The following is a 17480-nucleotide window of genomic DNA, read 5'->3' as shown; positions in this document are numbered from 1 at the left end:
AGACTTCAAGTACTTTCAAGTAATCCTGGGAATAGAGTGTCTCTGCTTCTTTGTGCCATGCAGCTGTCACAGCTAGGACATGGTGGAACCGAGACTCACCCACCTCCTTGCCCATATATCCAGGACCATGTGTTTCAACAGACATCCTGCCCCCCTGGCCTTGCATTCTCTCTTTCTCTGTATTATTATTATGGTTCTTTATTAAGGAATATGTGTTATACATACTAGCATTCCTCATGTCATGTGTGCAAACAGAAAAACAAGCCAAAAGAAATTTAAATTACCTAAAACTCTAATGCCCCCAAGTAGCCACTTTTAATTGCTTGGTGGTAACTGTATCTTGCCACTTTTTTCAATGCCACTATTCAGGTAATTTTTCAATGAAAAAAAAAGGGGCATATTTGCTTACATCATGGTGGAACAGGTACATTGATTCAAACTTACCCATGCCTTCAGTGCTCAGAGCAAATCGCTAATTTTCCCTGAGATGGGCTTTGGTAAAAATGTCACATACTGTCTGTCCCATTCTGCAACTCTCAAAAACTTACCAAGCACTTTTTTTGAACTGTTTACTTCTCTTTGAATAATCAGCTATCTCTGCATCAAGCAGTTTAGAAAGCCAGCTGCTTCGATAACCTGAAGCTCATTGCTCTGTGCCACTCAGGATTTTACACTGCACGCAAACCCACATGAGCTTTCTAGTCCATTTTTACTTCAGTGTATCTGTTCTTTTCTGCCAGGGACTGACATTTTCAAACTGTCAATTTCATAGGTACAGCCTGCCGCTGTGCTTCTTTAATAAAAGACCATAACCTATTCTTCAATGTCAGCCAGTATCTTAAACTGCACACAGGGCGTTTTACTATCTTTATCCCTCTTTGCCTTTTATTGATTTAGGAACCATCATTTTCAAAGTGCCACACGCCGAAGTGGAAAGTTCTTTGCTGACTCTTCCCAACTGCCCCCATTCACTTCCTCTCCCCTGATGTCAATCTAGAGTATGAGAGAAGAAATGTTGGCCTTTTGTTTTTTTGAAATATTTTGAGTACTCAATGTCAGGCTAATTTCTCAATGCTAAGAACAAAAACCAAATCATAGAGATTTTCATTCATGCAAGGTATACTTTTGATCTCTATTAGCCATTCTATTCATAGGACTCTTGATTCTCTAAGGAAAAATTATTACTTTTCATATTGTGTGCAGTTCCTTAGCAGGAAGGTCAAGGGCAGCATATCACTATTACTATTACCTAAAACTGTCCTTTATGTGCAACAGCTCACTACTGTTTTTATCATTAACCATGTTTCAGACATAGTCAAAAAACATGAAGTTTTGTGATACACCATCTGTGCTAAGCAGGGAAATGCATTATTTAACTTAATGAATAAACATGTTGGATTTTAGCACATGCTAGAGAAAAAATATATCCCTTGAGTAAAGTGTCTGAGATATAATTTGCAAACTATAAAATAAAATCAGTATTGGCAGAGCTTAACTCTGCATGATAGGCCAGTCCTAGTGCATTATTTATACCTGGGATCCACAAATTATGACCTGTTGGTCAAAGGCTCAAAACTGGCCTACTCTGGTTTCCGTGTACCTTGCAAGTTAACATTGGTTTTTACATTTTTAAAGGATTCTAAAAAGTTTTTTAAAAAGAATATGTGACAGATACTGTGTGTGGCCCACAAAGACAAAAATATTTACTAACCTGCTGTTTAGAGAAAAAGGTTTTTGATCCCTGATTTAGATTATCATAACAAGAGAAATAAATGTTTTGAATGGGGTCCCTGTTTAAAAACCAGTTTGTACTGAAAAAAAATCAGCCCTCTGTAGTAAGTTTTGTTCCATGAACACTGACATAGTAAAGTGGCTAGAAAAAAGAAGAAAATTAATCTGAATATTGTGACTATGAAATTACATTATTACTTTTTTAAAAATATTTTCTCTTCTGTTTCCAGCTTAGTTAATTAAATGTTGTTGAGTTTAACTAGACATTTGAAAAGCCTCTGCTTGAAAGTAAATCAAGTACTTCCTGAAAATAAAATTTGATGCAAACATTTGTATCATATAAGAATTCCTTTGCTTTATCGGGTGCCTATTAGTATCTGGCACTATGGTAATGGTTTTATGTCAACTTTTTCATTTAAAACTTCAGACAAACCAAAAGAGTGGGGATTCTGAGGGATCAAGTCCTTCCTTGTCTTGGGTCACACATCGTGCTGGTTTGAAAGGATATATGTGCCCTTGAAAGGCCATGTTTTAATCCTTGTCCAGTCTTATAGAAATAACCATTTCTTTAATCCCAATTCCATAATGCAGGTTGGAATCTTTTGATTAGATTATCTCCATGAAGGTGTGGCTCCACCCATTCCAGGTGGGGCTTGATTGATTTACTGGAATCCTTTAAAAGAGGAAGCATTTTGGAGAGAGAGAGAGACAGAGAGAATGACGACAGAGCCACGAGATGACAGATCTACGAAGCAGAGAGCCCACATCACCAGAGACCTTTGGAGATGAAGAAGAAATACATCCCCACGGTAGTTTCATGAAACAAGAGATCTGGAGAGAAAGCTGGCAGACACGGCCGTGTTTGTCATGTGCCTTTCCCGTTGAGAGAGAAACCCTGAACTTCATTGCCCTTTCTTGAATGAAGGTAACCTCTTGTTGGTGCCTTAATTTGGACACTCTTATAGACTTGCTTTAATTGGGACTTTCTCAGCCTTAGAACTGTAAACTAGCAACTTATTAAATTTCCCTTCTTAAAAGCCATTCTGTTTCTGATAGATTGCATTCCAGCAGCTAGAAAACTAAAATACACAGTTAGCAAATATTGGGGATGGGAAGGATCCAAGGCTAAAATGAGTGTGTCTGTGAACCAAAGCCCAAACACTCAACTTAAATTCCCTAAAAAATGAGTGAGGTAGGCTTGAGCAGGAGCAAATGGGATAAACTTTACTGTGCATTACACTTAACAAGATTTGGTAAGTTTTGGCTCTATGCACTATACAGATTAAAATTGGAATACATTGGAATATGGTTGACATAATGTCCACAGCCTATTATTAAGTATATCATGTGATTTGAAATGTTAAAAACAGATAATATTTAAATTTCTAGAAATACTGCACTATGTTCACAATGACACATAGGAATTTGAGAATGTCATACAAAAATAAATATGTATGTAAAAGTCAATACAAGAGTAATGATCATCCATGCATCTTATGCTGATAAGTAAAAGCTTTTCAGGTTTATAAAAATATCTCAATTAATCTACTTATGCCAAGATACAAACATAACCTTCTAATTTTGAACAACGACACTTTCTTTTGAATTAAAAAAAATAAGAAATAAAAGAAAAACAATTTCCTTCTGAGAGATATCCTCTTTGGGATGGGACCTAGTAGTTAGGGCTTTGCATACATAGTATACTGGATGCATCTTTTTTTTTTTTTTCGGTGCATGGTTCAGGAATTGAACCCGGGTCTCCTGCATGGAAGGCAAGCATTCTACCACTGAATCACCCATGCACCCTGGATGTATCTTTTTAGACTCTGAAAGACTTGGGTTCAAATCCTATCTCCGATGTTCAGTGTTTATTGTTTCTTGGGTAATATCACTTTGGAGCACTAGTATCTGTGTTGATTAAATGCAACAACATATACAAACGACATATACATAAAAAAAACAGCTCACCACCTGGCCCATGAAGAGCCACAACAAATCAGCCCTGTCATTCCTCCATATCTATTTTGTCTGTATCCTTAAAAATGCTGGATTATATCAGAGTAGAGTAGAGAACAGGCATCTATATCTATCTATCTTAAAGTTCCGACTTTAAAAACCAAGACTTAAACATGTAATTTGTAAGAAAGATCATTTTTCCTATTCTTTATTGTCTGCAAAATGCTAGCAAAGCATAAACAAACAATAGGCACACTAAACTTCCAGCAAAAGCTACAGCTTATAAAAGGCACTGAGAATAATAGGTTTAAAATAAATAGCTTCTTGGGAATTGCTCTCTCTTTAACAAGGGAAACTTGAGAGTGGTGTGCTGTGAAGTGCCAGTTTAACTAGATCTTTGAGATAATACAGAAAATTTCAGTTCTAATTCAGGCTTCTCCTCAAGATGAATAAGATTAGTGTATTGATAATGAAAACAGCTGCTTGGCAGCATTTCTTGCTTTTAAGGCAGGAAATGAAGTCTGAAGGACAGAAGATATGTCTAGCTCTGTAGAGGAGGATAAAAAAAATACAGATTTTCTGACAGAAATAACTTAAAGGTCAAGCAAATAGAGGAAAGTCACCTGAATTTCTCTGAAACCAAATAAAATACATCTTGCCCTCTACATTTTTTCACAGACTAGAAGAGTAACAGCCTTCCTATTATTTAACCCTGTCCAGAATATTCTAAAAACTAATTAAAAGCCACCTTGGGAAAGCATTGTTCTGAGAGGATGGTCCAGAATTGCAAAGTTGTCTCTGCCACTTATGAACCATATGATCTTGACTAAGTTGTGGAGTGAGTATCTCATAACTCTCCTTCCAGACTGAATAATTATAACTAGCAACAATGTAGCATTTGAAGGCTTCTCTAAATTACTGCATTCATCCTCTCACTCATTCTGAGAGCTAGATATCAAAATTCCCATTTTACATATCAGGAAACCAGTATAAGAGGATCAGAACTCATTGCACATGAGGTAGCCATTAGAAGGCACCTGGTACTCACAATGTGCCCTCTGACTCCAAATCCAAGTGATTATCCTCTCAAAATGCTGTGCTTCTAAGATGACACGGGCAAAAATGGCAAAGAAAATGAAGCAGAACAAAACATAATCTGGCACAAGATGCTCTTTAAAGAATAAAAATCACTCTCAATTATATATTTTAGGAAGTCATGGACTTATTGATTTATTTATTCAAAATATTTTCCAAATGGGTGGACAATGGTGGCGCAGTGGCAGAGTTCTCGCCTGCCATATCAGTTCAGTTCCCAGTGCCTGCCCATGCTGAAAATATATATATAGTATTTCTATATACAAAAAACATATATATATACATACAGATGACAGTGTCTTGCTGGGTGCTCTAGTAAATACAGCAACACTGACATGTTTTGTATGATCTGCAAACAAGTGGCCTGAGGGGGGGGGGGGGGGGAAATGAGCACAACACCCCAGGTTTTGATCTTGGTCATTTATGAAAAGCTAAGTATTACATTTTTGTAAACATTTCAAAACACTATTCTAGACAACCTTTTAAAAGGAAAAGCCAATAGTGTATTGGAGTTAGAAAATAAATAAATTGTATTTACCCTTCTGTCTGAATAAAAACAGGATGCTATTCAAATAATTGAATGCTATTATAATATCAGTTCAAGAGGGATAATTGAAATATTAAATATATCAATACAGATTTAAGGCTTCCAATGCTACAAAGAGATATTTCTCTTTTTAATTTTGTTTTTCAGCTTTCAAGTCTCCTATTTCCAAATAAAAATAATTCAAATAGCTATGATAAACATTGAATATGGTGAAAGTGTTACAGTGTTTTCAGCATTTGTATCAGAAAACTCCAAATTGTCTCAAAGAAATAATGACAATACGCTATAAGACATGATATGAGATATATTTTTATTATAGGTCATTTGGCTGTTTTTCAAAAATATGATATGATGTCAAAAGATCTCAGGCATTGAGGTAGAGTACTCTGATTTGAAATATATTACAGCTAATAATATTTTTATTTATTGCTATTTTATTCATTTTATTTGGTCTTTATAGAAATTACATAGTCAAGCCTTTCATGAAAAATAACGATACACAATCTGAAAATAAATAAATTTTAGCTACTACCTGTGTTGGCTTGAAAGGATTATGTTCCCCAGAAAAGCCATGTTTTTAATCCTGATCCATCACCTGGAGACAGCCAATTCTTTTAATCCCTATTCAGTACTGTAGGTCAGAAACTTGATTAAGATCTCCCTAGAGATGTGATGCCCTATTGTGGGTATTAATCTTTAATTAGAGGGAGATCTGACACCATTCATCCCAGGTAAGTCTTCATTAGTTTACCGGAATTCTTTAAAAGAGGAAACATTTTGGAAAAAGCTTCAGAGCCACAGGAGCCCATGCAGCCAGAGATCTTTGGAGATGAAGAAGGAAAACGCCCCTGAAGGAGCTTCTGTGAAATGAGAAATCTGGAGAGAAAGCTAGCAGACATCTCCATATTTACCATGTGCCTTTCCAGTTGAGAGAGAAACCCTGAACTTCATCGGCCTTTCTTAAGTGAAGGTAATCTCTCGTTGGTGCCTTAATTTGGATATTTTTATAGACTTGCTTTAATTGGGATATTTTCATGGCCTTAGAACTGTAAACTTGTAATTTAATAAACTCCCCTTTTTAAAAGCCATTATGTTTTTGGTATATTGCATTCCAGCAGCTAGCAAACTTGAACATACCCTTGCACAAATAATTTTTAGAACTGCATTTTCTCTGAGCTTCAAGCTATCTATTGGACAGGGATATCCTACAGGAGCTCACAGTACCTGGAACACAACATGCCAAACACTGATTTCATTAACCCTGATTTTTCTCATATATTCAAAATTTCAGTGAGTGGTACCACAATACACCCAACAATCAAAACCAAAAACCACATATCAACTCAGATTACTCTTTCTATCTCTTTGCATGTTTTCACAATGGCCTACTGATCTATTTCTTAAATATTTTGAGTACCTTTTTCTTACAAAACTATTTCACTGTATTTCCAATATCATTAATTTCTATATCATTGATCAAGCACAAATCTGTATGACCTCCAAAGTACTCCTGTATTACAGTCAGGATTCTCACACATCAGCCACCATACAGCTAAAAAAGCTCCTTCATAAAATGCAGATATGACTACATCTATTTTGCTCCTTAATAGATTCATATTTACAGCAGGATAGAAAGTGGAAGCTACATAAACTTTTTTTTATGCATTTGCGGTCTTCCATGATCTACCCCTGTCTGTATCTCCGATTTCATATTCTATATTCACTGCCCCTTAAATTCCAGCTCACATATCCCCTCACAGGGAAAATCCTGACTCCCTGTGCAATTTCTATTCAAGTATATCTAATTTTTTTCTAATGTTTTGAATTGTAATAATTGATGTATAAGTCTTTCTCTTCTACCAGATTCTCAGAGCTTCAAGAACTGAGAATGTCTTATGCATCTAGGTACTTGCATAGATGAGCAAATTGAGAAAAAGATAGGTATATCTTCCTTAACACTCATTAGTTTCTAAAAGTTCACTCATCTACAAACAATGACACATGATCGACTTCACCTCTCTAAGAAGGTTTATGAAAACAAATATATCAAGAAATTATGCAGAGTTTATCTTCTCCATAAATATAGACTCTATTAGAACAGTGTGCTTAGAATCTATAGATTTCAGATGTAAAACATTTCTTTATACCTATAAATTTACAATATCACAATTCATTTTATCTAGTTTTACATATAATTCAAATGTGATACCTTGGATGGGGAAGCGGAGATAAAATCATGAAATGCTTTTGTGTTGACTTAAGCAGGAATTGTAGCAATGCTATATGCATTTAGCTAATATTGGAATTTACTCTTCCCTTATAGAGTTCCAAGCCTCCAGTGGCCAATTAAATTTTAAAGAGTTCTCCCAATCTTTGATTTCATAGCATACAATTATAAACTGAGCATTTCAGGATCACATAGATGGTGTTAAACCATCTCTATCTTATATCTATCTACCTATCTAAATTTAAAAGAAAATAGGCATGTCTATATTTGTCATATATATATATATATATATATGTATATATATATATGGAGAGAGAGAGAGAGAGATTTTCTCTTTGGATGAAAATCATAGGTGACCAAAAAGACCAAAAATTTATCGAAATGATCCCCAACTATCTAAAAAATGAAGATGAATAATTACCTAAGCATAATATGTCTTCCATCATAAATTAAAATTATAAATCAATCACAATGCCTTCATATTTCAAAAAAGCTAAAAGATTTAGTTTGAAAGAAACTCTGAATTTACAAATTTTGAAAAAGTTGCCATGACTATACTTTTTTGAAGCAGTCATCTGAAAAACAATCATATTTGCACATCAAAGAGAGTGATGTTTAATACCTATCATGTAATTTTATATTCTAGATCTAGATTATGATATTCATGATGGTAGTTACCATAATTTGTATTTTTTCATGATTAGACTGTGAGCTTCTGGAAGGGAAGAAACAAGTTTCGTTCATTTTGCTTTCCCAGAGCCTCACACCTAAAACAGCCCAAACATTTACAATTATTATAATGCAAAGGGCAAACCCTGAATATATGACCAGTATTGGGAGAGGAGCTGATAAAACAAAAAACCTCTTACTAACTATATTAAGTAAGGTCAATAGTTTTCCATAAATTAAGTAACAAATATAATTTCATGTAATAATTATATTATGCATTCTACTAGTAAAAGGAAAGTGAATAATATTAAACCAATTAAATCTTCCTTGAATTCTTGCATATTGCAACAATTACAAACTTAAATTTCACATTAGATTCATTTAAATCCATTTTAGTGACTTCTTAGGCTTACGCAAAATATCTTGGGGTATAAATTGCCACTGTGTTTTACATAGGCTTATTCTATTTAAAGTTTTGGTAAACCTTTTTCAGTTGCCTTTGTCTATCCAGGAAGTTTCTTTTTTTATCTTTTTTTGGCATAGGCATGCTCTTGGAATTGAACCCGGCTCTCCAGCATGGCACGCGAGAATTCTGCCCCTAAGCTACCTTTGCACTGCCCCAAGTAGTCCCTTTTAATATTTATTTTAAAGGTTTAGTCCTACTATTAAAATTGTTGAAATGCTTATTTAATTGTACCACATAATTTGTGATGTAAATTTCTACTACCTACATATACTATCTACTACCTACTAATTTCTTTCTCTCTACTCAATTTATGTTTTCTACTATATTTTAGTTTTATTTTAAATATTAAAACCTCATGTTGGATCAAAATATTTTATATATCATTATAATTAAATACTATTTTTACAAATTATAAATATTGAAGAGATTAAAAGAACTCTTATACAATAAACTAATAAAAGCACCTAAACTATAAATTACTTACAGAATTAAAATCAGCAAGATTTTTCTTTATATAGAATTTCTCTTGATAGGAAACAATGTAATTAAAACAATGTACAGGCAGGCAGGACCAGATCCTAGTCCAACGTTTTTATAATTATTAAGGTTCCAACTTTTGTGTGCATAACACATAAAATCAGTTTTTTGTGTGTTTTGTGTGCATAACACATAAAATCAGTTTTTTGTGTGTTTTGTATGCAAAGTACATAAAATCAATTGGCTAAACTAGACTATTTTTAAGGTCTCTCCATGTTTTAAATATCGTAATTTATTAAGAAGGAGCAAGATCACACTGACTCCTCAATTATGAAAGAAATAGCAGAAAACTGTGGATCTGGTTTAGGAAGATGATATTTCCAAAATATTTTATAATTTAAAACACAATTATATAAGTCATTTATCTCCAAGAAGAAATTAAAATAAGACTTATTAATTGTCCATCTACAACGTATAATGTGATTCTGATAGCTCATGTCCCATAAAGTCTTAGTAATGTTCAAATCACAGAAAGGATTCACTGACCCTGTTCGAGTTCCTCAGCCAAAACAGTAAAAAATTTCAGAAGAATATGATTTTTACTGCATCATTTCTATTTCTGAGACATTTAATTCAGCATTAAACAGTTCTGTTGGAGGGAATGGGAAAAGCAGGCGGAGGTCAAAAACTTATCAGCAAATCCTTTTATTCTTTCTCAGCTGCTCATTGAAACAAGCTATTTCTCCATCTTGGTAACAATTTTCAGACCTCCTCACTTATCTTAAAGATAGACTAACGTCTGCTCAGATTATCACCTTTTCTGTGTCCCTCTCATCACACGAAGTTCTCTTTCTAATATCTTTTTGTGCTTCTATATTCCATTAAGGCTATATTTTTTGACTCAGTCTCTAGAAATCATGATTTCAGACACTTTTGCCAGCCCCACTCCAATCCCTTTTCTTTGTCTAGGTTACAGCTCTGGCCAGTCCCACTCTAGTGCCTTTCTTTGTCTAAGCTACTGGTTTTGTCATTACTTTATAATTGACATCCTGATCCCAGGGAGGCATAGCCCACTGGGCTGCTTTCTGAGCTGAACACAGGCTCTCTTCAGCAATAGATTCTGTGTTATAAACAGAGAGTAACAAGAACATTTAAAGCAAATTAGAAGTATATTTTTTTCTTTTAACAAAAAAAGTACTCTTCTTTCAAGGAAAAAAAAAATCATCATTCCTAGTGAAACAAGCTACTTGGATCTTTATGTTTTTCTTGTATTAAAGAAGGTTTTCTGGAGGTAAAACATAAATAATGGAAGCTAAGAATATGACTAAATTCATATGATTATAGATATATATATAATAATTGTGATAAGTATTATTTCTAATGATAAAAATTATGATATTTAATGAAGGAATAAAGGAAGCCAATACAAGATTACCCCCATAAATCACAATTTACTTTCAAAGACCATATATTTCATTATGAATTAAAACCTGGATAGACAAAAGTATGAAAATTTCATGACCCCCATGTCTTCAATTAAAATTAAACTGCTTTATTTTAAAACCTGGCTTTTGTGCCTATGACAGATAAAATGCAAAATAAGGCATGAAAAATTGAAATCATCTTTTTTCAATCCTAGACTTAAATGATGAAAAGAAAATTAAATACAGAGCTTATGGTTTAAAGAGTGGATTTTTAAAGGAAAATTAGTTTTCCAGTAATTGATTCCTTTAATTAATACAGATGGCAAGAAGGATTATTCTTAATATAAATCCAATGATATATTTTTACTTCAAAATGAAGTACAAGTAAGTGTTAGAAATACTCTACCCAACGTCAAGTGAATGTTCAATAATTCTCTGAATTCAGGCTATAAAAATAAATCAAGCTTTGTGTAAATGTCAAACATGTTCGCGTGGTCAGTGGAAAGCTTAATATGTACTTCTAGAAACCAACAGTCAAGTTTTATATTTTTCCTTACCTTTTATCTGGAGTCACTGCTTCCCTAATTTTAAGAGAGCAATTAGAATAAAAACAATAAATTGCATTCGTGGTTGGGGATGGAAAACACATTTCTTACCCTGGCAGAGTGGAGTGAGAGAATCCCACTGGTACATGCCAACTGGGTTCCGTCTGCAAGTTGCATTGCTGTGACCAATCATTCTATATCCAGGCTTACAAAAATAATGTACTTTACTTCCAACTGTTCCTGCAGTCCTATTTAAAATACCACCATTCTTCAGAGTGTGAGTCAAACTGCAGTAAGGTGCTATAGGCATAAACACATAAACAAACAAGCGAGCTGATATTTTCCTTGGTACAAGTAATATAAATAAAATATCCCTATTTTTTAAAGGTCAGAGATGAGCACCTATATTATTCTAAAAACCATCCAAAAAATCTAAAGCCAAGAATCAAATCTTTTATTTTGTAATTTCGAGTATCTGTAGCAGTAATTGATTTGAAAGTACAATCATTCTAAGATTTTGTAAAGAAATATATAGAGGGAGCCAATTTAGCCCCCCCCCCCCCAATATATATCTCTCTAGACTGGTTACCCACTTAAATGAACATGTTAATCAACAGAATAAGAAATGATGAGGCACTGCTCTGGTCACCATATTTAAACTAAAATTTTCCCAATATTTTTTAAAGCATCAAGTGAAAAATGAGAAGATTATAACATGACTGCAAAGTTTTTAAACTTTTTTGTATCATCTTTAAGTAGGCTTTGCAGAGTGAAATATAATGTAGACACAAAGCTTCTTTTTACCATAAAGTCACTTGAATAAAATCTTTGAATAAATTCACTTCTCCAGGTCAATAAAAATCTTACAATAACTTTAATCATTCTCACTATAGAAAGTTTAAAATTAGAAACAGGCATTTGTTAAAATAGCATGGTGTTATCTACCCAGAATATATACTTTTTATGGATAAAATGCTTTACATCTTATTTAAACATGCAAAGAAAGCTACTTGTTTTATCCTCATAAGACCACTTCATTACAGCATAAAATCTGATGAATTTTTCTTTAGGTGAATTAAAACAATAAAAAAGAGAAACTTTTGAAGTTCTGGAAACTCCTGGTTTCTTTTGAAAGAAGAGGTTTTAAATGTTCTACTTCCCTGCGGAGGTTCCATATACGAAGCACATAAATAGATGGTCTGAATGTTTAATGTTGAACCTTTTCTTAGAAATAAATTCAGAAGAAACTTTTTGAAGGGCTCATATCATAGTGTTGGCCAGAAGCAATGTCTGTGCCTGGATTCAATTGTCAACTACGTTTCCATAAGAAGCATCCTCAGAGAATACCCTCGGCTGGAATGATTTTCTGAAGTTCCATTTCATTTTGGAAAACAAAAATGCAGCAGGTAGGGGGAGAGGGAGTGAGGACTGCATTTTTCTTAAGTTAAAATCCACAACTATTGTGAGAAGCTCTTAGTTCACTGTTCCATTGGCCATGTCATTTTCCACCTCCAATTGTCTAGATAAAATTCTTGTAAGTTTTGAAGGAATCAAAATATTTAGTTTAGAAAAGGGATGAGTATAATCAGCCACCCAGACTACAAACTGCTCAGAATCATTGTTCTAGCAATAAAATATAATGAAAATAGGAAAAGGAGCAGACCGTAAGCACGCTCCAAAGTTAGAGATAAGTTTAAAGTTTGAATATACCCCTGAGCAAGCAGAGACCATCTAGCTCTTCTTTGGGTATCACTGGTGGTTGTATGGCATAGTTCAGTATGATGAAGGATACAGTCAATGCGACAATTGCCTAACTCTATGAAATCTAACAACCATGTCAATTTTCTTCCCTATTTACCATGTTTCTTCTATCATCAGACTCTCAACATATCTCTTTCTTCTTAACTCAACTAGAACAAGACAAGTAAGAGCCCCAGAGAGGGAAACATAACATAGAATAAGAAAGGGGAAGATTAAAACATGGGGTTCTGCCTGTTCAATTCCTGGCTATGTTAAGAAGACCAGTACCAAAGCTTTATACTTTGCTGGACATGACTTAGAAATGCAAGGGTGTAGGAGGAAAAGAGTCAAGCAAGCATCTTGGATAGAAGCCTGGGACTTTTAGATATCCTGAGATTTGTATGCCAACCCAGTCTATATTTTTCTCTTTCTCAATATTGAAGTTTGCATTCACTTCAATTATTATTGAAGGAAATTATTAACTTAGCATTCACATAGTAGAGTTTTGTATATTGACTTGAATCAGCATTTTTTGCTTGTTTTTCATATATTGTGATCAATTATATTTCTCTTATTCTCAGATGATCAATAATTCACATGTAAAAGACAAATAACAGCTGGAGATGCATCATGTATTCACATTATGGACTACTTCTCCTCTGGATATTTCAGGGATATCTTTATTTAATCATTGATCTAAAATTACTGGTAATGAACTCTCCTAGCAGAGGTCACTCACTGGATTTTAAGTGAACATCTTTTCAAAGATACAGACATATGTATGAGTGTGTATAAATCACCACTGACAGAAAAAAACAAAAAACTTTGTAATCTTCTTCTCCAAAATTCTTCATTTTCTCACTCTTCTGACACATTTAAACAAAGAAAATCTTCTTGTATTATGGTGAGTAAAAATTCACTTTGAAACATTCAGAAATTATTCCCAGAATTCAAGGCATAATCATTTTGCCAGACAACTGATTGCCATAAATAAAACAACATAAATTACATCTACGGTGACATTTCCTGCCAGCCCACTTTGCATTTTCAAAGTAAATTTGAGAAATTCTAAAAGTCTGATTATTTATTTACTTTTCTGAACAAGGAAATTGGTGAATGCAAAACCAATCATTGTCCTAATGCTCTTAACTCCTTCTAAGCAAACAATTTCAACCTCAAGTTTTTCATGGATAAGCTTTTTGGATGGCTACTTTGAAGAAGGAAAAAAAGTCATATTGGGGTATATTTTGTTAAATTTTATAGAGAAAAAAAAATGCCTGGATTTCATGCAACTCAGTTGGCCTCACATCAAGTATCTTCAAAATGTTCACTTTTTTCACCATTTTATAATATCTACCAACCAAAGAGAGCTGAACTTTATTATTACAACATACAGGGCTCCATCCTGTTCTTCCTTCATGGTGTTCTCCGTCACTGACAATGTAAAATACACCAACACAGGAATGAGAAATCCTCTGTCAAGATAATGTCCCATTAAATATATAAAAAGGGCTTCTTTAAAAATGTTTATTGATTTTTTATTTTTAAATCAATATATTATATAATCAACTCAATTGTACAATTAGTGTTCACAGCATCATCATATAGCTGTGCATTCAACATCAAAATAGATTTTTTTGTTTTAAACATTTTCATTACTCCAAAAATAAAAATAGAAATAAAATTAAAAGTGAAAGTAAAAAAAGAACAACCAAATCATCCCATAACCTCCTCTTCATCTATTCTTTCTTCATTTTTAGTCTTTTACTCTTTTACTCATCAGTTCTTACAACTGATAGAGTGGTAGTCACAAGGTTTTCACAATCACACAGTCACACCTTAAAAGTTCTATAGTATGTAATCCCCTTCAAGAGTCAAGGCTATTGGGTTACAGTTCAACAGTTTCAGATATTTCTCCCTACTACTCCAATACACCAAAATCTGAAAGGGGATACCTATACACTGCATAAGGATAACTTCCAGAATGACCACTCAGCTCTATTTGAAATATCTCAGTCACTGAAACTTTATTTTTTGTTTCATTTCTCCTCCTCCTTTTGGTCAAGAAGGCTTTCTCACTCCCATGATGCTAGGGCCAGCCTAACCCCCTGAAGTCATGTTCCACATTGCCAGGAGATTTATACCCCTGAGAATCATGTCTAACATAGTAAGGATGGTAGTGGGTTCACCTGTAGAGTTGGCTTAGAGAGAAACCACATTTGAGCAACAAAAGAGGTTCTCTTGGGAATTCTTCTTAGGCCTAATCATAAGTAGACTTAGCATTTCTTTTGCAGGAATAAGATTTAAGGGCAAGCTCCAAGATTGAGGGCGTGGCCCATCAAATCGGCAGTTCTCAATGACTGTGAGAATACCAGGTCTTCCTCAGTGTGGAATTTTAATATTTCCACCATTTTCCAAAGTCTTTCAAGGGGGCTTTGGAGATACTTTTTAATCTTCTGCCTAGATTACTCTTGGATATTACTCTTGGGATATCCACGAACTTGTACAAACTAATTAGATCTCACTCCCTACTCAAGATTCTATGCAATTAAGGTGTTCAAATAAGCTAACCATACAAGTTAGATTAGGTAGTGTGTTACTGGAAATACAAATTTTGCATCAAATGAACATCTCTTCCTGTGCTCTCACACTGAATTTGAAGTTTCAAAATACAGTCAAAATCATCCTTTACCCTTTAGTCTGATTTAATTTAGTGCTATCGAGATCAGCTTCATTCATATCTCTAATTGAATTCTGATCACTTTGTCAATGCTTTAACAGTTACTCTATGGGGTAATGCTGACTTTTCATAGTTGCAGAACTCTAGCTCTGGGTCTCAGTTGTCACACAAATACCCAAAGTTCCAGGGAATGACCAGGTTATACATAAAGAGCTCATCATCTCAGAATTTAGTAGTAGCAGTTACAACTCTAGAATAAATGTGATGCTAAAAGAGCTTACAATCCAGGAACCTTTAAATAGGCCTTCTGCTTATAACCTATGCTAATTCAATTCTCAGAGTTTGTACATTATAGTTAGTCCATATTAGAGAGGTGTTATTATATCTGTCTTTTCTTTTCTGGCTTATTTCATTCAACTTAATGTCCTCAAGCTTCATTTACCTAGTTGTATGCCTTCTGACTTCATTTCTTCTTGCAGCCATTCAATGGTCCACTGTATGTATACACCCCAGTTCCATCCTTCCATTCTTCAGTTGAGGTACTCTTCAGTTACCTCTATCTTTTGCAAATTGCAAACACTGCTGCCATAAACACCAGTGTGCAAATGTCCTAAAATGTGTTTTTTAATTAGGGAAATATAACTATTACCATGGGATATTGTTGTGTGAGACACTGAGAGACTTATATGTTACTGCTTAGTGATTAAAATATTTTAAGAATTTAAAATTTTCTGCTGCTTTTCTAGGGCATTATAAACATTAGGTCTGAGTCAGATCACACTGACAATTGTAGATAAATGTCTAACATCATAAGTATATTAACTGAACTAATTAATACGAATAACTCCTGGCAGAAAATGATTAAAACATAAAGGGAAAGATGGTTCTCAGGGGGGAAGATGGAGGCCAAGGGAAGTGTGGAATTAAGTTAGTCCTCCAGGGCAGCTAGTAAATAGCTAAGAACTGTCTGAAACAACTGTTTGGGGATATCTTTGACTGGACACACACTGAAAAATACCAGTATGGAATGGGTGGAAGGGCTGAGATTATAGCACAGAACTGTAAGTAGATCTTCCAAACTGTGGAGGCTGGCACCCCTCTCCAACTGGAATGTCAGGCTGTTTTGGAGACACTTTCAATGGGAAAAAGAAGCCATATCTACCAAGAATAAGGAAAGGTAGCTCAACCAAGCTCCAATTACAGTTTTAGTTAACAAATTTGGCCCACTGTATGCAAACCCTTAGCATAGATAAACTCAGAGCAAGCATGAAAGGAATCCTGAAGTATCTCCCAGCAGATAGGAGGTGGGGTTGATGGAAAAACAAAACAAAAAAGCAGAGGTTTTTGGAGTTGGCTGAGCTCAGAATACTGGACAAGTGCTGTACCCCAGGAAAACAGGCACACAGAGCTGGGTACAATTCTGACTTTTGATTGGTGAATCCAGGGGGCTGGAGTCTGGCTCTGAAAAGTATTTTTTTTTAAACTAGTCTTAGGAGCCCATTTAAGAAAGCCTCAGGTATTCTGAATTATCAGCACTGACATAAGCAAGGGTGGAGTTAAGGTGTGTCTGAGAGACAAAGTAACTAGTCATGTGAAGGATATAATTCCCTAAAGGGCATATCTTCCCCAAGAAAAGGGGAAGGCAGGGCCAAGCACAAGTGGAATCTCTCATTCAGAGAAATCAGACCCCAGGAGCTAGAAAACAGAAACAGCTTAAGGCTGCCTTCTTCCCCAACCTCTGTTTCAATCATGCCCCTGGTAGGCACTCAGATTACTGAGAATTAAAGGCACTTCAACACTTTATGCCATGGGAAGCTACAGGCTGAAAAGTGCCACCTACCAGGCAGGATATGAAAAGTACAGAGAAAAGAGGCTTCGTGGGAAAGTATGGCATCCTGCTGGGTCTCATCCTCAAGGAAACTT

General features: G+C 34.6%; 1 protein-coding gene across 1 annotated transcript in view; it reads right to left on the bottom strand.

The window, feature by feature from the left end:
• Window positions 1-17480, bottom strand: part of CSMD1 (CUB and Sushi multiple domains 1) — a 519811-nt gene that overhangs the window by 180734 nt on the left and 321597 nt on the right. The window contains 1 exon segment of the mRNA XM_077151716.1: window positions 11249-11437. Within this exon segment, the coding sequence (XP_077007831.1) occupies window positions 11249-11437 (189 nt within the window).

This window comes from Tamandua tetradactyla, chromosome 3 (genome assembly GCF_023851605.1).
Source record: "Tamandua tetradactyla isolate mTamTet1 chromosome 3, mTamTet1.pri, whole genome shotgun sequence".
NCBI classification, from domain to species: Eukaryota; Metazoa; Chordata; class Mammalia; order Pilosa; family Myrmecophagidae; genus Tamandua; species Tamandua tetradactyla.
The sequence above is the reverse complement of the archived record's forward strand: the minus strand, read 5'-3'. Positions and strand labels throughout refer to the sequence as shown.